The sequence below is a fragment of the Natator depressus genome, chromosome 15 (assembly GCF_965152275.1).
Source record: "Natator depressus isolate rNatDep1 chromosome 15, rNatDep2.hap1, whole genome shotgun sequence".
In the NCBI taxonomy this organism is placed as follows: Eukaryota; Metazoa; Chordata; order Testudines; family Cheloniidae; genus Natator; species Natator depressus.
Genome location: NC_134248.1, coordinates 2294724 through 2319521, shown reverse-complemented (window position 1 = coordinate 2319521; position 24798 = coordinate 2294724). Strand labels below are relative to the sequence as shown.

The 24798-nt window shown below is 54.7% G+C and overlaps 1 protein-coding gene across 3 annotated transcripts in view; it reads left to right on the top strand.

Annotated features, from left to right (window-relative positions):
* Nucleotides 1-24798, top strand: part of GAS2L1 (growth arrest specific 2 like 1) — a 36352-nt gene that overhangs the window by 5331 nt on the left and 6223 nt on the right. For 2 of the 3 annotated variants that reach the window (XM_074972621.1, XM_074972620.1), the window contains exons 3-5: nt 14127-14234; nt 20508-20604; nt 21286-21718. In XM_074972621.1, the coding sequence (XP_074828722.1) occupies nt 14127-14234; nt 20508-20604; nt 21286-21718 (638 nt within the window). The remainder of the gene's footprint in view (nt 1-14126; nt 14235-20507; nt 20605-21285; nt 21719-24798) is intronic. The other variant, XM_074972622.1, reaches the window with a different exon arrangement.

Sequence of the window (24798 nt, the reverse complement as noted above, 5' to 3'; positions counted from 1 at the left end):
TAGGGAGGATTGGGAGGCTGGGGAATGTTGAAGGGTGGTGGGGATGGTGGGAGCAGTGGGGTGAGTAATGGGAGATGTTGGGGACTGCAGTGAGTGGGGTGTATGTCAGGGCTGTGGGGATACATGGGAGTTAAGGGAGGGTTGTAGTGGGATACATGTGAAGTGGGAGAGGCATTTGGGGGCCTGTGTGTAGGGTGGGGAGGGGGGCATTCTGGGGTCTGTGGGCAGGGATATATGTGGTGAGTGCTTTGCTGTCTAGTTTATGAAAGGTGCGGGGCCCCCCAATTTCCATATTACTCAGGGCCCCAAAATTCCTTAATCTGGAGCTCCCAAGGCATCTATCCCATAGTGCTTAGCAGTGCTGCTGGGAACAGGGGGCTTTGGGGCTGTTTCTAACCAGAGCGCACTGCATTGTGGGAAGGGGCGGGAGGGCCAGCTGATGAGGGTAGCTATGGCAGTTGCAGTTTCCCGGGACTGCTGGCAGTTCTGGGACAGTCAAATCCCAGCCCAAGGTTTCGTCCCCAGCACTGCAGCCACCCGGCCCGACTGGTGCTTGGAAGGAGCTGGGGCGTGGACAGGAAGAGCGGCGAGGTCGGGGCAGCCCGTGGGGTTTTGTGATGCTCTCACCTGGCATGGCCCGGGATGGCGAGTCTCACTCACTGGGGAGGGAATGTGCTTGCGGCACACCCAGAGCTTGTTAATGCTGCTCTCCAAGTGCAACCCTGCGCCCTGCTCCGCTCCTGGGCCTGCGCGTGGCTCGGCCTCGGCACTTGACATCTGCAGAGACAGCAATCAACCCTCCCGGCCCAGTGGGGAAACTGAGGCACAGGGCAAGGCCTGAGCATGGTGAAAGGTTGAGCTGGTGTTAGAGCCAGGAGTGGAACACTGATGTCCTCTGCCATCTGGCGGCTCCTGGGCTGGGGGCTAAGAGGAGCTGTCCTTGAATCCAAGCAGTCTCCACTCGGGAATCTGTCTCTGTACAAATCCTGTGATCTAATAGCTGCCAAATGCCACTGCTCCCACGTGAGGCTGGGTACTTCCTGATTCTGGTCAGAAGCAGAAATGCTACGGGGAAGCTGTTCGCCAGGGCTTTCCCAGCCAGGCTGCAAGCAGGAGGGCATGGTGGGTGCAAGCCTGCTCTCTTGTGAGCTTTCCACCCTGGCTTCTCCGCTCGAGAGATTTGCAGAAGCAAGTGAGGGCAGGGGTGGGACCTTAGAGCTCCATCCCTGGGGTCGCGCCATGCACTCCCCTAGAGATGAAGCAGGGATGGAACTGTTCATCTGACCCTAGAGGGGTCGGCCCTTGCTGCTGGGCCTGTACCCAGGGTGTTGGGCATGGAGTCCTGTCCTTATAGTAGCAACTCTGCTGGGCCCCCTTGACTTATCCTAGATGACAGCCCCTGCTCGGCAGAGCTTGCAGTCAAAGCCCAGACACCGTGGGTGGATGAGACGCCCATCCTCGCGGCAGGGCCAGCGGCAGCTGTGACAGGATGTGCACGCCTCCTAGCCCGTTAGTTGTAGTGATCACCGCTCTCCGCCTGCCCAGCCATAACCCGGGAACCTCCAGCTCCTCTCTTTGTTGGCAGTGACTTTGCTTAGTGTATTCTTGGGCGCTGATAAGGCTTCGGTGGGATGTGGTGCATTCTGGGTGCTGGGAGGGGCTTAAATGGATGCCAGCTGCTGCAGGGCATGTTTGCAGGGTGTGGGGTGTATCTATGGTTCTTCTCTGGCCCCCATCACCGCTGTATCAAGAACTTCACAATCTATAATGGATGTATCCCTACACACCCCTGTGGGACAGGGCTGTTCTCCCCAGAGTACAGAGGGGAAACTTAGGCCCAGAGAGAGAGATGCCCTCCAAGTCACACAGGGAATCTGTGCCAGGTCAGGGAATTGAGCCCTGGTCTCCCAAATCTCAGGATAGCACCCTAACCACTGGACCATCCTTCCTCTGAGGCTTAGGCTTGGGCTGGGCCATGTAATACTGGGTTTAAGGAAACCATGTCCCAGCTGCTGTTTCCTCCCTCAGCTCTGCTCTCTACTGGTGTAATGAAGCTGCCTGGAGTTAGGAGAGACACACTGATCCTGTCTGGCCTGTTGCCTGGGAGTGGGGAATCGCTGCAGAATTGGGCCTTGCAGCATATGCCGGCGGGGTTCCTTCCAGTGAGGGTGGGTGCTGTCATGTGGCTAGTATGAAAGGATGGAGGGATGCAGAGCAACGTGCTTTCAACCTGAGGACTGGGAGAAAATCTGTCTGGCTCCAGATTGAGCTGCTGGGTCTTGCCTCCTGTTCCCAGCCGAAAGCACCATGGATCCTGTTGATTCCTCACCCGATTTCCATTCGCTGCAGGGTTGGGGAGCAGCCGGCCAAGCGACCGGAGTTGCTCCTTGTCAAGTGTTTTATAGTTGTAATGGTGGGTTGTGCGTTTGTGCTGATGTCCCTCTAGCAACTTCCGGCCTTGCGGGGGGATGGCTGGCAGGGCTAACGCAGCTGGGCTGCGGCAGAGGCTGGTGGCTAGCGGTGGTGGGGGTTTAATGGCATTGTGCGTGCTGCGGCCTCGCTCTGGCCGCCCACAGACGCTGTTGCCACTGGTGTGTGTGTGCCGCTTTTGCCAGGCATGCAGCGAGTGCAGGAGGGCTGCGCCTCTCTGCCGTGGGGAGCAGAAGTGCAGTGTTTAGGGAACGGGACACTGGCTTCCCATTGCCCATGCTAGATCTGCCGCCTCTTGGAATACACCTGGGGGCTGGGTAACGGGACCATGAGGCCCTGCCCCGATGACGAGACAGTCATCAGCCTCCTGGCTCTATGGTGATGCGACGGCCACCCACAGGTGGTGGCAGGCTTTTCTTGGGGCCCTGCAAGCGACCCTGTGGAGCTCAATGCTGGCTGGCAGTCTTCTTCCCCTACTCCCCACGAAGGGCCATCCTGCAGCAGGCAGTAGGCGTAGGAACCTGCTGCCAAGGGGGAGCGCCTGGCATTGCTAAGTGGGGGTACCCTGAGGCCTGGTGGGAAAGAAGCTTTCTTTAGCAGGAGAGGGTGCTGTGTCTAGTCTGGGCACCATATTTGCTGCTTCCCTGCCAACAGGCATGGAGAGGAACCTCATGAGGCAGATGAGGCGATCTTGGCCTTCAGGAGCAGGAAAGGGCAGCAAACTCTGGTCGTCTAGTGAGGGCCTCAATTTATTTACTCCACGCCTGGCGGTAGGGCTCTGCTTTCCCGTCTATTTCAGTGTTCCCTTAGAGACTTCCCCACTTCTTGTCTCCGCACCAATTTAAGATGTTTTTCTTCTCTAAAGGGCAGGGTGAGATTATAGCCTTTCTACCAGCCAGTGGCTGCTGGCTCAGGACCTGGCAGCTGTGTGCGCTAGGAGCTCGCAGCTGCTCCAACAGCCAGTTCGTACGAGAGTCTTGGTGATGGGGCAACTGGAGATCCAGGAGCATGGTCGGCACAGCCGTGCTAGGCCTGCATGGGGTTCTGAGGCCCTACACAGACTGTCCCGCTGTGCCCACCTGCCAGCCACAGTGGGCCACTGGAGATGCAAGGTCCCTGGTCTGGAGTGTGCTGTTTGGGTCATGCCCATGGGGCCCCGGGTTCCACTGCTCCAAGGGGGCTTCCACTGAGCTAAGGAGGCATCTGGGCTGCTCTTGGCCTGGCCTCTGGAGGACTGACACACAAGATCCCTTCTGGACTTGGTGGGGTCGGGTCAGCTCCCAGGAGGGCACGGCTAGCGGGGGCACAGGAAAATGGTGAGGGGGCAGCAGCGACACAGGGTATTGCCCCAGGGGCACCCAGCAGCCTTGGCTGTCCCCAGGCCCCATGATCGTGGAGGTGCACTGCAGCTGGGGAAGTCCAGCTCTGCACTGCTGTCCCACAAGAGAGATGGGGCAGTTTCCCAAGTGTCAGTGCAAGAGAGCAGACTGGCAGTGCACAGAGAGGAGCAAGGGCACTGAGGTGGCCATGGTGAGAGATCGCTGAGGCCTCTGCTCTCTCCCTTGAGCCCTTTGCGGCGGGCACTAGGCCGTGAGCACTCTGGAGGCTAGACTGAGCCCCAGCAGCTCGAGCAGGCATCCCAGCTCTGCTTGTGAAGGGGATGGCTGGGCTGGGGAGCTCCCCTCGGGCTGGGAGCCCAGAGCCTGGCAGCTGCATTCCAGCACTGGCTTTGGGTCTGATACAGCCTGGAGGGAGGTGGGGGGCAGGGGGCTAGGGAGGGAGAAGTAGAGGAGGGGCTCGGAATAGGGGAAGGGGACGGGGACGTTGGAGGAGACGGGAGACCCAGGGCTGGCAGCATGATTGGAGCAGAGGTGCCCCCAGCAGACAGCACGAGCTGAGAGTCCGCCCGTGTGCCCATTTCCATTTGCTGTTGGTGAGTCCTGAAGTCCCAAGGAGGAGGGGGTGTGTGTGTCTGGATTACTGAGACATCATTTAATCAGAGCCTTGGTGAGCAGGAGGGGGAACCTGACCTCCCCTGACTCCCTAATCTCAAAGACCTTTTTAATGTAAACCCTTTCCCTGCCCCCATTCCGCGTTAAGTCTCCAGCTTGCTGGGGTGGGGGGTGACCTTGGAGCACACTGGGGACTTCTGCTGCTGCGGCCACTCATTGGCTGACTTCTTTCACAGGGGCGGGGGGGAGGTCTAAAGGGGTGTTTGCTGTGCGACGATGTGACTGCACCCCCAGGCCAGGGTAGGGGTCTGGGAGGGGGTGATCCACCCCCAGGCTAGCAGGAGCGATCAGAGTACGGCTGGCTGCACGGTTTTGCCTACGGTGACCGAACGGGGTTTCAATGCGTCCCTGCCCGTCTGTGCTCCCAGAGGAGACGTGGCCATGCTGTTGTGCTGAGATTTAAAGAAGCCTCCTCCAAGCAGAGCTGGCTAAATACATTTTTCTCTGCTTTGTAATGACCAGCCGTGTGACATGCCCGGGGCTTTTATGGGCATCATGAGAAGTGGGGCGGAGCGTGGAGCAGAGAGCAAGCTTCCTGCAGGAGGCTGCTTCCAGTCCCAGAGCTGTGTGTACAGACCTCGCGGCAGCCACTGACCCTGTGTGTCTGCTCATGCTCGCTCCTGTTCTAGTCCTGAGAGTCTCAGCAAGCAGCAGCTGGAGACGGTGGCGTTCTCTAGTGGTTACCACAGGCGGTGGGAGTCAGAACTCACTGCACGGACAGGTTGCAGCCCCACAGTGCCTCAGTTTCCCCTGTCAGTAAAATGGGGATAGTACCTACGTTGCAGTGGGGGTTGCAGAGCCCACGCAATGAAAGGGGAGTATTACTGTGGAAAGGGGCAGTATGACTGATGGGGCAGAATGCTTCACCTGGCAGGCTGACCCCACGTCCTTGTTACTGTGGACAGAAAAGCCCTGGGCGCCAGCAGCACCTGGCATCACTGTTCTGCTCCAGGAAAACCCGATGTCTGTCTCGCAGGCCGGGTGACAAGAACGCTCTCTTGCTGCCCAGCCTGCACTGGAGTAGGTGGAGTGCCTCAGGTTCGCAGGAAAGGGTTTGCTTAGCCTCCTGTCCCAGACCTGCTTGGTAATCCAGCGCAATGCTACTGGGCTGGAGAGCTGTAGGCTTGAGAGGGATGGGTTGGGGGCTCCAGAGGGGAGTTGGAGAGCATGTGCTGGGCCCCGGGAAATGACACATGATGGAGTGGCAGCCAGTGTCTGCTTGGTGAAACTGTAAATGCAGCATAGGCCATAGGGAGCTCTGCCCTATGTGGTGTATGGCTGCTGCAGGGCCACTGGGCACGCACTGTGCCAGGCCTCTTCAGTGGCCTTCATCGCTCTCACCATGCAGGGGCTCCAGCTCAGGCAAAGCTACAAGGGGAACCAGCTCTGCCACCCGGCCTCAGCTGACTTGCTGGTGATGGGGGGGGGGGGGGGGGGACTGAGGAAGAGAGGAAGGGGATTAGAGGACTGAATGGAGAGGTTTGGGGTTGGAGGGACAGAGACAGGTAGAGGAAAAGGAAGAAAGAAAGGGTTGGGGGACTGCAGTGAGGTGCTGTCCGAGTCTGGAGAAGCCTGGATCTGAGTTCGGTGGGTCGGACCCATCTGTCAAATCTTGCCGTGAGAGGCGCACTCCTGGGCGTGTCGGTGGTCCCCGAGTAGCGTCCATGCGGTGGGCCAGAGCACCTCCGTGCTGGGCTATGATTGATCTGTATGTGCTTGATTGTCAAACCCTGCGGGCTCAAAGGTGAGCGCCTCACTCTCTCTCTGGGCACCTCACCGAAGTGGCGGGGCTGTGAAAGGTGCTGAGCATTCAGCAGCTCCCATTGGCTTTGGTGGGACGTAGGGGGGCTCCGGTTTTGTGAAAATCAGGCTGCATTTGGTTAGGTGCCTGGCTGGAGCTGGGAGAGACACACTGATCCTGTCCAGCCTGTTGCCTGGGGGGAGGGATCGCTACAGAATTGGGCCTTGCTGCATAGGCGGGCGGGGTCCTTCCAGCGAGGGTGGGTGCTGCTCATGTGGCTTTTACGGAAGGATGGAGGGTTTAATGTAGAGCAACTTGGCTCCCTGAGGACTGGGAGAAAATCCGTCTGGCTCCAGCTCGAGCTGCCTTTGAGCTGTGTGGTAGCACTCACTGAGTGTCCTGTGTCTGACATCTTCACCTGAGTGTCTGAAGTGCGGGCGGGGTCGGAGTTGGTCCAGACCTTTTGTGGGGCACGTTCTCCAGATGAGCTAAAGCTGCTGCAGTTTGCTCAGCCCCTGTGCGCGCCCACTTTTCAGACCTACATTAGATGTTACGTTCTTCACCGCCTCCAGGTGGGGAATTTGATTCTGATTCGTGCCTCAAGCTCTGGTAATCTGTTACCAAACTCTGCCTACTAAATGCACTGCTCCCAGATCGTCACTTCCATTTTCAGCTGGTGATCACGTTCCTCTGCGCTTCCTATTTTCATCTGTCAGCTAGTGTTGCTGTGTGCTGTTAAAAGGCTGCCATGACCTACTCCAGAGGTGGGTGCATTATGGGGATGGGTAAATTCTTCGCTGCATGGTAAAGTGTTTTTTGAGCTGAAAGGCTTTGATTTATAGAGGTGCCCTAGAAAGCCCACCAGGTTGTGGGCAGAGCGAGGCAGGCTGCTACGTAATCTGTGCCATAAACTTTGCGCGCTCTCTCTCTCTCCATTGAGATTCAGACATGTTTCAAACTGCCTTCCCAAATATAGCCATCAGCTGGCAGCTGCGTGGCTGGGGAAAGCAGAATGGAGAGTCCGTGGGTGGTAGGTGGGGGCAAAGGAGCTCGAGGAGGTGGTGTTAGCGGGATAGCTGGTTATGTGGCACTGGCAGAAGAATGGTGAGAGAACAGCAGAGCCGTTAACACCCTGCGGATAAACACAGCCCGCTTTAGCAAGCGGCTGTGGAGCGAGGGATCAGGACTGTGACCCAGGGCCAAAGAGCTCTACCTGCCTGTGTGCTGACAGGTTGCTGCAGAGCTGGGCGCGCTGCTTGGGGCTGGGGGAAGCAGTGCCCAGCCGTCACAGGAGACTTGTGCCCATTTACTGATGAGGTTAACCGGCTGTCCGCTGACCGTCTGCCCTGGATTCTGGTGGAGGAGGTTACGGTCGTGCTCTCCGCTCCTAGAGCGTCGCTGTGGCGCCAGTATTTTAAGATGGCATTTGAGAAGTTAGTGCATGGCATGAAATGGCGGCATTGCCTGCGCGAGCAGGGGACTGGACGCTCCCCTCTTGGAGGTCCTTTCCAGGCCTGTGTTAGCCCAGCTGGGGGTTCTAGTCCCACCCCTGGACGCTGGCTCCAGTACTGGGTGCTGCTGCTCCAGATGTTGAACCCACCTGCTGTTTGCAGGATTGTCCCACCTCTCTCAGGGTGACCATCAAGCAGCGCTCACATGTCTGAACATAAGAACAGCCAGACTGGGTCAGACCAAAGGTCCGTCTACCCAGTATCCTGTCTTCCGACAGTGGCCAGTGCCAGGTACCCCGGAGGGAATGAACAGAACAGGTCCTCATCAAGTGATCCGTCCCCTGTCGCTCATTCCCATTCTCAGATGTCTCTGAGCCCGGTGAGGTGAGCCGTCCTGCTTTCCCCTTGCCCCGAAGGACGGCTTTGCGTCAGTTCCTCCGCCTTAACCAGGTGCTTCCTGGGATAGGGAAGGTGGCAGGAGTTTCTTGTCCCCAGCTGAGCCACAGTCTCTCTTCCTGGGGATTCTCTTCCTCTGGCCCGAGTCCTGCAGGTGACTCGGGCTCCTGCGGCTCCTCTCCCACCTGCTTGGCTTCACAGTGCCCCAATGCTGTGCTGATTGGTGCCCTCTAAATACGTTAGATGCTTTAGGAAACTGGATCCTCCATAGCTGGGATCTTTGTACTGGGGGTGGGAGAGGGACAGTTCAGAGCCCCCCCTCAATGACTCCCTTGTTTGACACGTGCCCTGTCACAATTGCTGTTCCCCCCCCCGCCTCCTTCCCCACTCTGTGCTTCTGGGCTGAGACGTCCAGGACTGGCTCCCCTGCTTCCACTGCACTCGCAGTGCCCTTTGCTTTGGCATGGAATTCACAGCACCGTCGGGGGATGTGTGCGTGCAAGCCCCCTTTCCAGTGTGGGGTATGATCACCCTTGCCTTGGTATATCCAGGTTGCCAGAGCAATCAGTCTGGTGACCTGCATGACCCTTTCCGTTCTCCCTGCTCAAGCAAAGTGGAAAATGGAGGCCGGGAGAGCTGTGCTTGTGAAATCAACCCATCCTGACCCTTTAAAATCCTTTGCACCCTGCTGGCTGACTCCCATTGAATAACGCTGAGTTCCTGTAGAGCGAGCCTCCTTCTCCCTGCAGGGCACATGGCGTTTTACAGGGCCAAGACGATGGTGCTAGACCATGCCCTCTGGTGCTGGAAACCATCCTTCTTACTAGGTGCATCTTGCTGCTTCCCTGCACTAGCAGCTCCTCTCTTCCCTTCTGCTTTGCTGGCCCCGGGGGTCCGTTCAGTCTGTGCCACCCTGAGAGTGGCTGGGAGGGAGCTGGGTACCCAGGGCAAAGTGACAGTTCCTGGGCTTCTCTCTTTCCTTCTGTGCTCTCCCTTTGCAGTGAGTCTCATGCCCTTGTGGGGGAGGAGGCGGGTTTAGTGTCTCTGCCAGGTGGAAGTAGCTAAATCACTGCTTCCTGGCAGCCAATTGTACTCTGAGTTTGTCACCATGAAACCTTCATTAAGCTGGAAAAGGTACTCTGGATTTACAGCATGGAAAGTGTGACAGGTCTGGCTCCTTCCCCACCTGGCGAGACACATGCTGCACTACTGAGAAAGCAGCCAGCTCTGGGGTGGAGTGCAGCACACTAGTATGCGTGAGGGTGACCACTCACCAAGGTCACTGGGGCCTGTGTGGGAAGAGCCACGAGCTATTTAACATCCTCCAGAGCAACTGGTTCCTCTGGCATCAAAGGCTGAGGGTCTCGGCTGAAAGAGTCCCAGACAGGAAATTGCCTATGACTTCATGTGGGAACCTTGGCTGAAGGGAAGGAGTCCATGCTCCCAGGGGTCTCCAGCCTGGGGATGGCAGTACTAAGCCAATCCCTCAGGGGACGAGGATCTCTTAGGCATTCAGGCTCTTGCGCCTGTTTGTCTGGGCACCCAAGTGGTCCTCGCCTTGGCTCATGGCTTGCTCCTCAGACTGTCAACAATCTAATTTAGAAGCATTATGGGCTCCGAAGGGAGCCCCGTCTGGCTATTAGACCTGAGCAAACATGGTAACTGGCTCAGGGCAGAGGGTGGCCCCTGGAATTGGAGTTGAACCAGAAGTTGCAGGTAGAACTCTGCCAACACGGCTGAGTCTTGCCAGGGTGGGGGCAGTAGGGCCAGACCCCAGTGATGTTCCCATGTACTTCGCACCCCAGATGCTGCCAGGGGGTGGAGGGGCTGTGAACCTTCTGGCTAAGCAGATCTGCATTCGGGGGTTGTGACAACCCGCCCCCCCCACAGAACGTGCTGGGAAATCCAAGTCCGGTTGTCACTGCCGCAGGTCAGTGGGCAAGTGGCTGGGAATGGGAAGCGGGTGGTAGTGGGGAAGAACCCTCTTCTTGGGACTGAAGTGAATGATCCCGAAGAGCTGCAGTCTAGAGGGAGGAGGGCCCTGGTCTGAGTGGAGCTCCCCAGAGGAGAGGAGGACGGATCCCACTGTGTTGCATCAGCCCAGCTGCTGAGGTGGTACAGAGGCGCCCCCCCCCCCCCCCCCCGCCCCGCCATGGGCCCTTCCTCTCTGCTGAACTTCCTGGCTCTGTGGGACACAAGCTGCCCCCTGCGTTAATTCATACACGGTGCTGGGGCTAAGTTGTAGCTGCCTGCGGCCAGGAGGATTTTGGTCCCATTTGATCTGAGTGGTAAGAAATCTGTTTTGTGTTACATGTCACAGCGCTCCATCCCCCCGTGTGGAAGATGACAGCAGACTTCACCCTGGGTTCTGGGATCTGTCTCGAAGGGTCTATAAATACCAGCCTCTCCCTGACGCTCTGGCTCTGGCCCGGAGCCGACAGCTGTTGAGGGCCAGTCTCCGTGGCAGTGCTGGGACGCTCGCCTTCCCGGAGGACGCCCAGCCAGCCAGCGGTGCCACATGTGTGGGCTGAGCCGGCTGCAGCGTAATTCCGTTGTGGAGAGGGAGCGCTGGGCTGGGGGTGGCCTGGAGCCCCACAGCTCGCCACATCCAGCTGCGGCCCTCTGCAGCACGGGGGATTAGATGGAGCTTGACAGGGGATTTTGTCTCTTAATATCCTGTGTTCAGCAGTGAAGCTTTGTCAATCTAGGTACTCGCACAGCCGCCCAGTGGCCTCCCTGCACCTGCCAAGCCTTTAAAAATAGGACAACAACAGTTTCTCCCTCCCTTCCACCTTGCTTAGTGTACCATGCAGAAATTGACAGGAAAGCTACGGCCTGACCTCTGCTGGGGTTGCCCTGATTTCAGTGAACCGACAGCAACCCGTAGTGCAAACCAGCAAGGGTGCTAAGAGCCAGATTGTAGCAGCACATCCTGCCCTGGTTTCAAGCAGCGGTAACCTTCCCTGGCGCCCTGGGTAGCGTTAGCAGGACTCTGCCCTTCCGCCTTGGTGCAACTAGATCCGCTACAGGTCACTGGCTGGAGGCTCCGGTGTAGACAAGGCTGTGGTCCGAGAGCTGAGTTGGTTTCTGAATTCAGCAAAGCTCTCTCCTGTTGCGGGGAGCCCTTTCAGTGGGGGAAGTACCAGACAAAACTCCCCCCATTGTTCTAGTGGAATGCAGCTGTCACGGTGGTGATCAATCAGCCCCGTGGTGCACACTTCCATCTGGAGGACAGATGCTCCACCCTCCCCATATGGGCCAATCTGGGAATGGTTCCACCAGCGCTCGCAATAATTCTACTCTGGGCTGCAGGAGCGGGGCGGCAGTGCTGGCTGGCTGTTCCTCCCCCGCGGGAACTGTCCCTCCCCGGTGCTGAGCTCTGGGAGCTGGGATTCCAGATGGAGGAGAGGTTTGCAAGTCCTGAGGCGAGAGGGACTCCATAGGTCCTGTCCAGTCTCACTGGAATGCCACGTGCCCTAGCATGACAGTATGGAGTCAGGCTCAGTGCTTTGCATTGCTAATTAGCAACAAAATCCCTCTCCTCCATGTGCCACTATCTGTTCCCAAGGGGTTGTCAGTTTCTGGGCAATGATGGTTGCTGTCCCTTACATTTTCCCAGGGGAAGTTGCACCAGGAAGTAGTGGTAGCCAGGGTAAATCAGAGAACCTGCTGCAGACACTTGATGGCAGGCTGTGTTGATTGAGACAGAGGCCCTTCCTGCGGTGGGATTGCTCTCTTATCTGTGTTTTTGTTTGAACTCGGCCCATTTCCTAGCTGAGTGATTTAGGTAAACTGCATCTTCCAGCTCAAAATCCCCAGGTACTGGTGGTTGGGGCACTTTAAAGGTGACTGGGCTCATCTGCCTGAGAACACTGCACTTAAACCAGCGTACTTAACCTGCTGCCAGCCCCTGTGTGGACACACTTACTTTGGTGTGAGTGCCTTATTTCGAGATAGCGGGAGTCAATTATGGATATGTTTAAAGCTAACTGAAAGCAGAGTGGCACCAGTTTGCACTAGTCTAGCTAAATTGATTTTACAGGATTGCTGTCCCCATGTGTTCCAAAATCCTGAGCTGGGGTCTCCAAAGCCCCTGAGATTGTCTTGAAAGTCATACAGTTATTTAAATATTGTGGCCTGTGTCTTTGCCTCCTGGTTTGTGGAGCCTTTGGGTCACATCCAGATCACATTTTCAAACTTTTTCTCCGACACGTTGACAGCTGGAAACTTACATTTTTGTTTTATTAACTGGAACCTGAGATTCTCATGTAATCACGGGATTCCAGGAGCTTGAGTGTTAAGTAAACATCAAATACGGTGAGATCTTTGATAACAGGGCAAGAGTGGCCAATATTGGATTGAAGCCTGCGTGTAGACAAGGCCTTTGTTAGCAATACAGCACCTGTTGCCCTTTCGGACAGCATCTAAGAGCTCAGACTGTGTATCTTCTGACATCCTCCCAAAAAGCAAAAGCAGGGGAAACGAGCCATCCTGTCCTGAGATCTCTAAGAGCAAATATGAGCTGAACGACCCTATGATTATCCAGCATGAAGAAGCTGGAAAAATCCAACCCAATTAAAAGAATCATTTGCAAGCCACTGTTGAGTGAGTGGCCTCCCAACGGAGCAGTGACCAATGTGGCTGTGGTGAGTAGTAGCACGGAGAGACCAGATGGGTTGGAAATAGATCGATTTGCGACTGGGGATGATTCCTCAAGAGCCTGGGGGGAGGGCGGAAAGGGAATGAAATGGAGAGCTGGATCTCCGGGAACCTTGTCCCCACACAAGCCTTCCTGGAACTCACTCCTTTCAGCTTGGCGTAACCAAGGCGTCCAAGGGTCACCAGAGCTAATGCATCAAGGGCAGTTTTCATAAAGGAGGCGCTAGACTTTGCACAATGTGTCCATTTCCCATTCCTGGCTGTCCCTGGCTTGCTTGGCTGCCTTCCACCTATTGTGAGGTTAATATTTTTTGTAACTGTTCAGGAGCAAAAGAGCTGAAGCTGCAGGATCTCTGCCTTTTTATCTGTTCTAAACTTGTATTTGTGTGCTGGGTTTGGCTGCTGAGCACTTTAACTTTGGCTCCCTCCCTCCCTGCTGGGGCTCGTGAATGGGCCCTGTGTGAGTATGTGAGAGAAAGTGTAAGTGGTGGGAACTAGGGGCACAATGTCTGTGCTGCTGTCCAAAGCAATTTGTATGAGAAGGCATGGAAAGTGCTGAGCATGCTTGCCAGGCTCCCAAACAACAGATGCAGTGTCGTCAACTCTACCGTGTTTTTTTTTTTTTTTTTTTTAAGTGCCAGTCTCCCAATATTTGATGCTTTACTTAAAGCCCCAGCTCTCGGAGTCCTGTGATTACTTGAGACTCTCAACTTCCATTTAAAAAAAAATTAATATTAAATAGCCCCTCCCGGCCCAGTTGTGTAGATGTTCCCTGAGTCTCTGCTTGTGTCCTGTCTGTGTAAGGGGGTGATAGCCCTGTCTATGCCCCTGGGCTGCTGGGAGGGTGAATCCATTCAAGGTGTTGAGGTAATGGGGGCTCCGATATGCCCCTTGGGTTACTAGAAGGTAGTAGATTTGTAACCCTCTCGCGCACCATGGCTAACATGGGCTCCCTGGTACAGTGATAGCGCTGGGGTGGTTCAGCATGAGATCACCGTGCCCGCGCCAGGGTGGTACAGCACTGCTTTGTTTGCTTAGAAGAACTCTCTGTCCAAAAGAAGGTGGCCTGCCAGCCTGGGTCCTCCTCGCCCACGGACTGAACCCAGAGTCCTATCCAGGCAAGCTGAGAAACCCGACCTGGCTCCCTTTCCTCCCCGGCACCACATCCGCAATCTGCTCCAGGTCTCCGAAATCAGCCTGGGTTACTCCCGCCCAAGGCCTGTAGCCAGAGTCACTTGCAGGTGGGTGCGGGGCTGTGGCCCTCCTGGGGGTGCTCGTGGCTTGCTCTTGATGGTGGCTCTGGGTGTCACTCAAGAAGACAGACTCTTGCTGTGTATAGCTGGGAGTCCAGTCACCTCCTGGTTCTGCTGTGGGCTGGGGGTTCATCTCCTGTATGTGGCACTGACCCTTAATATTTTAATTTCCTCCTTCTCTTAGGTGCGAGAGATTCTGGGCTGCTGTACCTGTCCCTCTCAGTTTCCCATGATCAAAGTCTCAGAGGGTAAATATAAAGTGGGAGACTGCAACGCGCTGATCTTTGTTCGAGTAAGATCCTCCACAGCCCCATTTCCTTTCTAATCCGCCCCATCTTCTCCCCACACCCCTGTCTCTTCTCTGTCGAGGACTAGCTGGTCCCCAGCAATAATAGAATGCCAGTCTCCCTCCTCTCTTTCCTAGACATCGCTATGAGAGGTTGTGGGCATGGGGGGCTCTGTTTCATTGAGAGGAAGTGTTGTCTAGTGGCCAGAGCAGAGGACGGGAGCCAGGAATTCCTAAATTCTAATCTCAGCTTTGCCGTGGGCTCGCTTGGTGACCTTATGGCAAATTGCCAGTCCTATGAGCCCAACAGTGGGGATCCTAATACCCAACCCACTTCCTGGGGAGAGGCTGTGAGGGTTGGTTAGTATCTGCACCGCACGTAGCAGCTATCAAGTGCTCCGTGTTACTGTTCTGCTCTGGTAGCTGCTGGACTAAGGGGGATGCCAGATGACACTTGAAGTTTTGTCTTTGTCATGGGATCTCTTAGCCTGGTCATAGTTCATGTGGTGGTTCTTTGCTGGCCACGATCCCCTGTCCTGCTAAACACTTGATTTGCAGTAGTTGGAAAGGTGCCATTGGTTCTACATGGCTAACCGCGTCCAGGTTTATTTCCTCCCCAGTGCTGCCCAGTATTGCCTTTTTGACTGGCATTAGAGCTTGCAGTGATGCTGAGGGTGATGTGGCTCGGGGGCAGCAGGAGAAATGTTAGCACACTGGGCTTGAGTGGCCTGTTTCAGCAGCTTGGAATAGAGGAGATCACAGGGTACAGGCCTCTAAGGGTTCTGGTGCCATGCTGCCTTCTTGGCATGAGCAGAGCTCTTCACAGCTGATGGCCATCAGAGCTGGCTGGGTTAGGGCCGTACATACCCAAGCCTCACGATGCCAACCCAGAAGGGGCCTGCACTCTGGCAGTCCATGCCTAACGTGCCAGGAGAAGGCTGGCCGCTTCTCCCATGAGGCCAGTCCCCTTCCTGCCTCCATCTCTGCATTTCATGGGCTGGAGTGGGTAGGTGCGTTGCCCAGCAGGAACATTATCACAGCTCAAGGTCACACACACAGTCTGTAGCAGAGCTGGGAATGGGCCCTAGATGTTCTGAGACCCAGCTCAGGGCCGGAACCACAAGAACCCAAAAGCTATGCCCGGCCCCCGCACATGGATACAGAGTATCAAAGGCAGGAAGGGCCTCTGGAGGAGTTGGGATTCTGGACGTAGAAATCAGCAAACCCCGTGCCCCCTCCCTGTGCCTCAGTTTACCACCTATAAAATCAGGATAGTGACATTTCCTTTTTCCTGCCCCTTGTTTTGTCTGTTTAGAGAGTGTAATCTCTGAGCAAATACCCATCCGGTACTACAGATCCTAGCACAATGCACCTGCCATCTCCAAGACAGCCAAGTGCTAATGCAATACAAATAATAAGTACTAATTTAGGGTTCATTAAATAACTTCTCAAACTGATAATTTTTTAAATAAAACCCTCTTTGCATTATTCACAACACCTGAAATTATTAAACCTGTGAGACTATCCCAAATCTTAAATACTTCTCTCTCCTCCCCTACCCCCCCCCCCTTTTTTTTTTTGCCCTTCAGTTTGGATGAGGAGAAGAGAGTGGTTAGTGTCTTGTTTGGTGGTCAGTTTCCTCCCATACATTTGCCTAGGCCAGTGGTTCTTAACCAGGGGTACTTCGAGGTCTTTCAGGGGGTACATCAACTCATCGAGATACTTGCCTCAACGGGCTACATAAAAAGCACTAGCAAAGTCAGTACAAACTAAAATTTCATACAGTGACTTGTTTATATTGCTCTATATATTATACACTGAACTGTAAATACATTTTGTATTCCAATTAATTTATTTTATAATCAGTAATAGTGGCCATGACACTTTTGTATTTTTATGTCTGATTTTGTAAGCAAGTAGTTTTTAAGGGAGGTGAAACTTGGGGCTACACAAGACAAATCGGACTCCTGCAAGAGATACGGTACTCTGGAAAGATTGAGACCCCCTGGCCTAGGCTGCCGCACAAGGCAGGGATATATTTATGTCAAGAGTCTTCATGGAAACTTTTGAACCGCCATGAAAAACTTTTCTGTTAATATGGCAGAAACCCTGATTTTTGAGACCTAAAGTCCCTAGCTTGGGGTGTTGAGTCACACGGTAGCTTGATCTTCAGATGGCTGCTACCTGTCAGAGTAACTCTTGTCTAGGATTTTAGCCACTGATGTATCTGCTCTGGTCCAAGCCCGCATCCAGCGTAGACCTGATTTGCTTTGATGGCTAAAATCCCACTGTCGACAAGACCGTAGTTATCTCTTTCAAAAAACCCAAAGCACTTGACAGAGAAAAGCTCTTACAGAAGGGGAAACAAAGTTACAGAGGGATTAAATGACTTGTCCAAGGTCACACAGCAGATCAGTGGCAGAGCCAGCGATAAAACGCGGGCCTCCTGACTCCCAAGTCCAGTTCCCTGTCGTCTGAAGCACACTGCTTCCTATCTTTCTCTTTCTATCTCTCTCTTTATCATAGAGGTCTATAAAATCTTGAGTGGTGTGGAGAAAGTAAATAAGGAAAAGTTATTTACTTGTTCCCATAATATAAGAACTGGGGGCCACCAAATGAAATTAACGGGTAGCAGGTTTAAAACAAATAAAAGGAAGTTCTTCTTCACTCAGCGCACAGTCAACCTGTGGAACTCCTTGCCTGAGGAGGTTGTGAAGGCTAGGACTATAACAGGGTTTAAAAGAGAACTAGATAAATTCATGGAGGTTAAGTCCATTAATGGCTATTAGCCAGGATGGCTAAGGAATGGTGTCCCGAGCCTCTGTCTGTCAGAGGGTGGAGATGGATGGCAGGAGAGAGATCACTAGATCATTACCTGTTAAGTTCACTCCCTCTGGGGCACCTGGCATTGGCCACTGTCGGTAGACAGGATACTGGGCTGGATGGACCTTTGGCCTGACCCAGTATGGCCGTTCTTATGTTCCCCCCGCCCCCCATCCCTCCTGTCTCAGTGTTTCCTTTCCAGTCTCTTCTGTCTCTTGATGCTGGTTCTGACTGTGTATAGGTTTAGATCATCACTGCATTATCTTCTCACTCTGTAATACATGGGCTGAGAATGACTAGCCTTTCTTGTAGTTAAGGTACCATGCGGGCTCTCATTTCAAATGGGATTTCCATTTCCTAATCCCTGGGACTAGTTATTCACAAATCCACCATTGTATCTCTGAGATCAGGGCATGCCCCATCCCAGAGGGAGTGCTGAGCTGTTTGGGGAGGAGTTGAAATATCTGGGCACCTGCAGGATACGGGGTTGCAAATTTCCCCTGGCAGTGAAATGCCTCCCTCCCCACTGACACATTTAACGGGGTCTCCTAAGAGTGGAGTCTTGGTGTTGCAGCGCACAGTACAGCCAGGGGCACCTGGAGTGAGTTTAAGGGAGGAGAACTAGGCTTTGAGTGACCCCTGGCTTTTGGGGTTTGGAGAGCAGCTGGCCCTCCCATACTTGTAATGCATCCTATGTGCTGCAGAAACAAGTCCACTTACGTAGTGCTGGTTCATTGGGGACCCTGTTCTTCAGGGAAACGGGGTCTTTGGCCCTTGAAGCTGAACTGCAAACGTAACATGGGTAGTTAAAAACTTCAGCTCTAGCAATTCTGCAGATTTGAGAGCTGCAGCTGCCCTTGCACTCGCACTAAGTATTTGCATCTCAAGTCCAGCAAGTCCCTATATCAGGGTTCATGTTGGCCTCCTTGAGCACTGTGGGGTTTGAAGACTGGAAGGAAGCTAATGGTGTACCAATCTGTAAAACGGAAAATGGGACAACCCTGGTAATTATAGGCCTGTCAGCCTGATGTTGCACCCAGCCAGGTAATGGAGTGGCTGATACAAGACCTGATTAATATAGAATTGAGTTTACAGATGACACAAAAATTGGGGTAGTAGTAAATAATGATGAGGACAGGTCACTGGTTCAGGTAGAGCTGGAGTGCTTGGTAAACTTGGGTGAAAGCAAAGTATTGTAATACGGCTACCTGTAAATATATATGCCTAGGAACAAAGAATGCAGTCCATACTTCGAGGATGTGGGACTCTCTGCTGGGGAGCAGTGACTATGAAAAAGCTTGTGGCGGATAATTATCCGAATGTGAGCTCCCACTGTGAAGCTGTGGCCAAAAAAGCTAATGTGATCCTGGGATGCATAAACAGGGGAATTGTGAGCAGGAGCAGAGAAGTTGTTTTACCTCCGTGTCTGGTACTGGTGCGACCGCTGCTGGAATCCTGTGTCCCGTCCTGTGCCCACAGTTGAACAAGGATGTCGAAAAATTGAATAGGGGCCAGAGAAGAGCCACGAGAGTGATTAAAAATTGGAAAACCTGCCTCACAGTGATAGACTCAAAGAGCTCAATCTATTTAATTTAACAAGGAGAAGGTTAAGGGGTGACTTGATGACAGATTATAAATACCTACATGGGGAACAAATATTTAATAATGGGTTCTTCAATCTTGCAGAGAAAGATCTAACACAATCTAATGGCTGGAAGTTGAAGCTAGAAAAATTCATTTTGAAAATAAGGTGTAAATTTTTAAGTGAGAGTAACTAGCCATTGGAACAATTTACCAAGAGTTGTGGTGGATTCTCCATCACTGACCAGTTTTTTTTAAATCAAGACTGGATGTTTTTCTAAAAGCTCTGCTCCAGGAATTATTTTGGGGCAGGTCTCTGGCCTGTGTGATACAGGAGGTCAGACTCAATGATCCCTTCTGGCCTTGGAATCTATGTATATTAGCAAATTTGCAACCTTCCTGGGACATAGGGAAGTATTATTCCCCTTTTGCAGATTGGACCTGAGGCACAGAGAGGGAAGTGACTTGCCCAAGCTCATACAAGAACTCAGTGGTGGAGAGCTGGGAATTGAAGACCGATCTGCCAAGTCCCAGTTCGGTGCCTTAACTACACGACCTCCTTGCTGTAGGTGGCCCTAGGTCCTGTTGCTGAAAGTACATGTAAACGCAGGTCTCTGTAGCTACGTATGGGGAGGACTAAGAAGTGCAGTCTAGTGGTGAGAACTCAGGACTGGGAGCGAGAGCTTATGGAGTTTTGTGCCAGAGCTGGGATTTGAAAACCTCTGTGGCTTTGAGCAAGTCACTCGCTCAACTACTCACCTCATACCTCAGTTTCCCCATCTGTAGAACAAGCCTAATGCTTGGTATAGTGAATGGATGGTGGGGAGAGCCAAGCAGGGTGACCCTGTATAACAGGCAGTCGCAAAGCTGCTGCTGACAGCTCAGCGGGAGCTACAACCAGCCCTCCCCACAGTAACCGACTGTAATAGCCCAAACAGGATGGGGATTTCCAGTGGGGAATGCATGGCAGGAAGTGAAATCTTGAACCAAGCTGTTTCCTCCACACCCTGAAAAAGACCAGGGGAGGACAGGTGTAGTAACACCACCGTGATCAGGGATCTTTTCCTTGAGACTTTAGGCGTTATTTAAACGAGAGCATTACCATCCGGCGAGGCTAGGTGTTGGTGGCTCTAACAACCTGTGGCTGTGATCTCATCCAATTTCACAAGCTAAACAGAGTTGGGCCTGGTCAGCATGTGGAAGGGTGACCTGGAAGGGACACCCAAGTGGTGCTGAGGTGTCAGCATTGAACCAATGCCCTGTTATGGTGTTAGCGGGTGCTGTGCTGTTCGAGGTGCCAAGAGGCAGTACAGTCTGCAGGACTCAGGAGGTCCTAGGTTCTAGTCCCAACTCTGCTACTCTTTCACTGTGTGGCCTTTGGCAAGTGAGGGAAACTGAGGCCTCTCTGTAAAGAGGGGACGGTAATAGTGCTGTGACATAGGCAAGTATAATTTAGGGTTAATTAGTTAAATGATTATAAAGTGCTTTGAACATAAAACACTATAGAAATAATCACTGTAGTGCCCCAGCTAAATTCTAGCTTGAGTCATCGCATTTTACCTCCCTAAATTCCTGCTGCAGCTTTAATTGGATACAGCATTCTTTTGCACTTCCTGTTTTGCAGTGTTATGTTTGGTTGCTGTGCGCTGCCAGGTTACACCCCAGAAGTGGCTGCATGTTTGCAGTGGATGTAATGGTTCCTCTAAAGTCTGGCTGGTAAAACCAGACATAGTAATACTGTAAGCAGTGAGTTAGTGCCACCGCAGGCCTGCTTGGAGAGAGAGGGAGCAGTGTTGCTGCGAGACAGGCGTGGGTGTGCCAGCTGACTGAGCCACAATGACCCTGACGGGCGTTGTTTCTTTGGTGCCCTGCCAGGTGCTGAGAAGCCACGTGATGGTGCGAGTAGGTGGTGGATGGGATACCCTGGAGCACTATCTGGACAAGCACGATCCCTGCCGATGCGCTTCCCTCTGTGAGTGTGTGGGGAGAGGACTCGTCCCTTCCAGCAAGTTACCAGAGGGGCAGGGGCCAGAGAGACTCCCCCACCCCATACTCACAGTGCATGCCAGTCACTTTCACTCCTTTCCAAGGGAGCCTCATTTGTGGATGAGTTTTCTTGGGACACTGCAGCAGACCCTTCTACCACCCCTAGTCCCTTTAGTTGGTTACTGCTCCTTGCACCTTGCTCCTCCGAGCCTACAGAGGCAAGCCTGGTTGGCCCATGCTGGCCTGAGAGGAGAGGACCTTGCAGCGCGGCAATAGCGACCCCTTGTGACTGACCATTGGCCTCCATGGCAGAGGCTCTGGCCCCGCCAGTAGCACCAGCTCCTTCCCAAGGCTAGTTCCCTTTCATGCTCCCTCTGGTCTCCGGGACCAGGGCTTCGTCTCTGGCCCAATCCTGCTACACGTACAGCTCTCCTCATCCGCTGGGGGCATCCACTGGAGCTTGCAGCGCTGGAGGATCGAGCAGGACGAGGTGATGGGGAGGCAGCAGGAAGGCCCAGCGGGGAAGGGGATGGCTGCCTGTTAGCAGCCGTCCTGAGGGAGGGTCATGGGGAGTGTGAGGAGCCCATTGATCCCGGCCAGGCCCCCGTGAGCTCCACTGCAGCGTCTTCCCTGAGCCGACATGCTGATGACTGTGTTCCCTCCACAGCGCATCGTCTAATGCAGACACGTGCCCTGGGCATCTCCCCTCAGAAGATGGCAGCTCCTGGCAGCTTCTCTCCTAGCCCTCGAGCTGCCAGCCCCAGCTCCCAGCGCCACTCGGAAGGCATGAACCCCAACCGGCCAACGGAGACCCTCCGCACAGTGGATAAGCGGCTCTCAGCTGGTGGGGACTTGACCCAGGCCAAGATGGACCGGTCTGGCCGTCTGGCCAGGGGAGCAGGAGATCTGTCTGTCCAATCAGACTCCTCGAGGCAGATCCCCAATGTGGCATCGCATGCCAGGCAGGAGAAGCTGGAAGGGCTCCCCCCAAGGGCTGGCACAGTCCCCTCATCTGGCCAGAGCTCCTCCAGTCCCTTGAGGACCTCCACACCACTGGCCCACCGCGACGTATCTGAGCCGAGAGCTTCAACCACTCTCAGGTAGCATGTTCCAGGTGATGCCAAGCAGGCACTGCGCCCTCCACCCGTCTCTGCATCCTTAGGCCAGCTGACTTGGCAAAACTTAGGGGATCTGGGAGAAATGGCTCTTGGTGTGTTCATACCCAGGGAATGGAACAGGAAAATGCCTGGTAGGGAGGTGTCCTTCGATGCCCCCGAGTTGGCAGAGGCTGTGGGTGTGGGCAAGGCGCAAGTTATGTCCCCAGAGTACAGATGTAGCTGGGGATCTTCTCTCCCCCCGTGCAATACAGCCAGGATTCACCCCCTGCCTTGCGGGGCAGTGAGACCCACACATGGCGTGTCTTGGGACAGGGTGCCCCCCAGCTCCTGAAGGTAATAGACTGCCGCCCCATTGTGCCACGGGCAGACTCACACTCCCCATCTCTGTGCACTGAGAATCCCCTGCGCTGTCCAGGGGCAAATGGCTCTGCCCCTCCCTAACCCTGGGGCATCAGGGGGCCTCGCTCCCAGGGGTGTGTCTGGGCCCCAGCCTGGCCCTCTCAGGGGAGGAGCGATGCAGCATCTCCAGTCTTCTGGGCACATTTTGCTGCCAGCCCTGGAGGAGGGGCTGGGGCAGGGTGGGTGGGGGTGACATGGTGGCTGCCCAGCCACCCCGATATTCTGGGGAAGATAGGGTAGGTAGGGCTGGGGTGGTTACTTGGGGGAGGGGGGACTCCAGGCTCCTTGTAGGCAGGAGGGCCTCTGTGTCAGAGGGGAAAACCTGCCCCTCCCAGAGGAAGAGATGCTCCTTCCCCAACCAGCCTGCTCAGCCAGCCGGCCACTGACTCACGCCCTGGGAACCGCCGCAGGATGCGGGAGGCGAGCAGCTGCCGGCCACCATGGCAACCACTTCCCAAACTATAACAATTTCTCGAGGCCGAGCGCTCCCCCTGGGCACCTTCCAGCCCCGCGCGGGCTGCTGGGGAAGGGAGGGGCCGTTGGCCTCTTGAAAGCAACGTGCTCCGACCCTGTGGGTCTGGCTCCTGGGCTCTTGGTGAGGCTCCGCTCGGTCCCGAGGCAAGGCAGAGACATCTAGATGCAGATTCAAACCTTCCCCTGGATGTTCGGAGCTGGGCGTTGAAGCTCCCCGGGTGCGTTCTCTCTTCTAGCCCCCCACATGGCCAGCAGGAGCTGCCTGCCCCCCTTTGCTGCCCCGACCATCATTCTCTGCTCCCCTTTTGAGCAATGAGACACCCCCTTAACTCAGCTGTGTGTTGAACCAGGATCACCCTCCTGCCCCCTCCATGTCTGGAGCTTGCAACTGCAGGCCAGTTTGCCCCAAAGAGAATCCCATGGGACACGCCCACAGTGCCTTGCTCTCTAGGCCAGTGGTTTTCAAACTGCGGGTCGCGACCCAGTCCTGGGTCATGGCATGTCTGGCACTGGGTTGCGGCGGCTCTGGTCAGCACCGCCGTCCGGGCTGTTAAAAGTCCCGTTGTCAGTGCTGCCCGGCTAAGGCAGGCTAGTCCCTACCTGTGCAGTGCCTGCGGGTGAGAGCCGGGCAGAGCCGCTTGCATGCCTCCGTCTAGGAGCTGGACCTGCTGCTGGCCGCTTCCAGGGTGCAGCGCGGTCCTCACTGCCAGGACAGGCAGGAAGCCCCAGCCCTGAGCCCCCACAAAACCCAGAGCCCCCTCCTACATCCCCCCAGCCCAGAGCCCTGACCCCCTCCCACACCCCAACCTCCTGCCCCAGCCCTGAACCCCCTCCAAACCTGGAGCCCGCTCCTATACTCCAAACCCCTCATTCCCCAGCCCCACCCCAGAGCCCTGACCCCCTCCCACACCCTGAACCCTTCATTCCCGGCCCCACCCTGCAGCCTCACCCCTGCACCCCAACCCTCTGCCCCCGCCCTGAGCCCTCCCACACCCCAAACCCCTCATCCCCAGCTCCACTGGGTTATGGGCATCAACAGTTTTCTTCAACTGGGTCACCAAAAAAAAAGTTTGAAAAGCACTGTACTAGAGGACCTGCCATCCCATCAGAGTGGGCACAAAGCCATGGCAGTGTATCTTGGATTCCCAGGGCACAGGGATAGTGGGACCAGGGGCCGGGTCCACCACCTCTGCATGGCCCCCTCTCTTATGAGATTTGGGGTTTCTCTCCAAGGCCTAGTTCCGGGAGTCAGCATGTGAGGGGAGAATCTTGGCTTTCACTTGATCGTAAAACCAAGTTTCTAGTCCCCATGGTGGCAGAGAAGCTAGAAAATGTGACCCCTAACGGCTTAACATCAGAAGACAAAGGAAGAGCCCAGACATGTTCTCTCTTAGCATTGTGTGACTTCAGAGCCAGTTCCTGGTGGTCTGGGGCCTGGCTCATCATTCTGGAGTGCTGGGGTTGGGAGTGCTGTGCTCTGACTGCCCACTGGTGAATCCAGCCCCTGGCCCCAAGGGACACCCATGGCAGGGCTTCCACAATACTGGGCCCACAGGAAGTTTATAGTGTCATGAAACCAAGTGCTCTCCTCCCCACCAGCCAGGAGCTCACTTGCATTGTAGATCTATTCTTAGTTCTCGTTATCAGCTTTGCTCAGGATCAGCCTGCTGGCTTCCTGTTTTTGTGTGTGTGTGTCTAAGACAGACTCACCCGTGCAATCTGGGATGTTAGAGATCACTACCGCCAAGGTATTTGTATTAAATAGCACCTAGCCGAGAGGGGACTCTATCGAAGTAGGCATTCTTGAAATGAGTTTTCCTTTTCCTGTTGCTAGAAACTTTCTCCAAATCAGAATTCCTCTTGGGCTGAATTTCCCCCCCCCCCCCCCCAGCTCCAAGGTGAACGTTTCTGGAAAGCTTGAGCTCACCTATTTTTGAAGGAGTTATATGAGCGTGGGATAAAAATACTCCATGTGCCATTCAGAACAGTTGCAGAGGCGGGACTCGAAAATAGCTGGAGTGAATGACTTAAAACTTGGCTTGTTTGATAGCTTCCTTCAGCTTTACAAAGCAAGCCAGGTTTGGAGGAGGTGGATTAAGTCGTAGGTGCCAGATCCATGGGTGCTCCGGGGCTCAAGCACCCACAGGGAAAAATAGTGGGTGCTCAACACCCAGGAGCAAGAGCTGGAG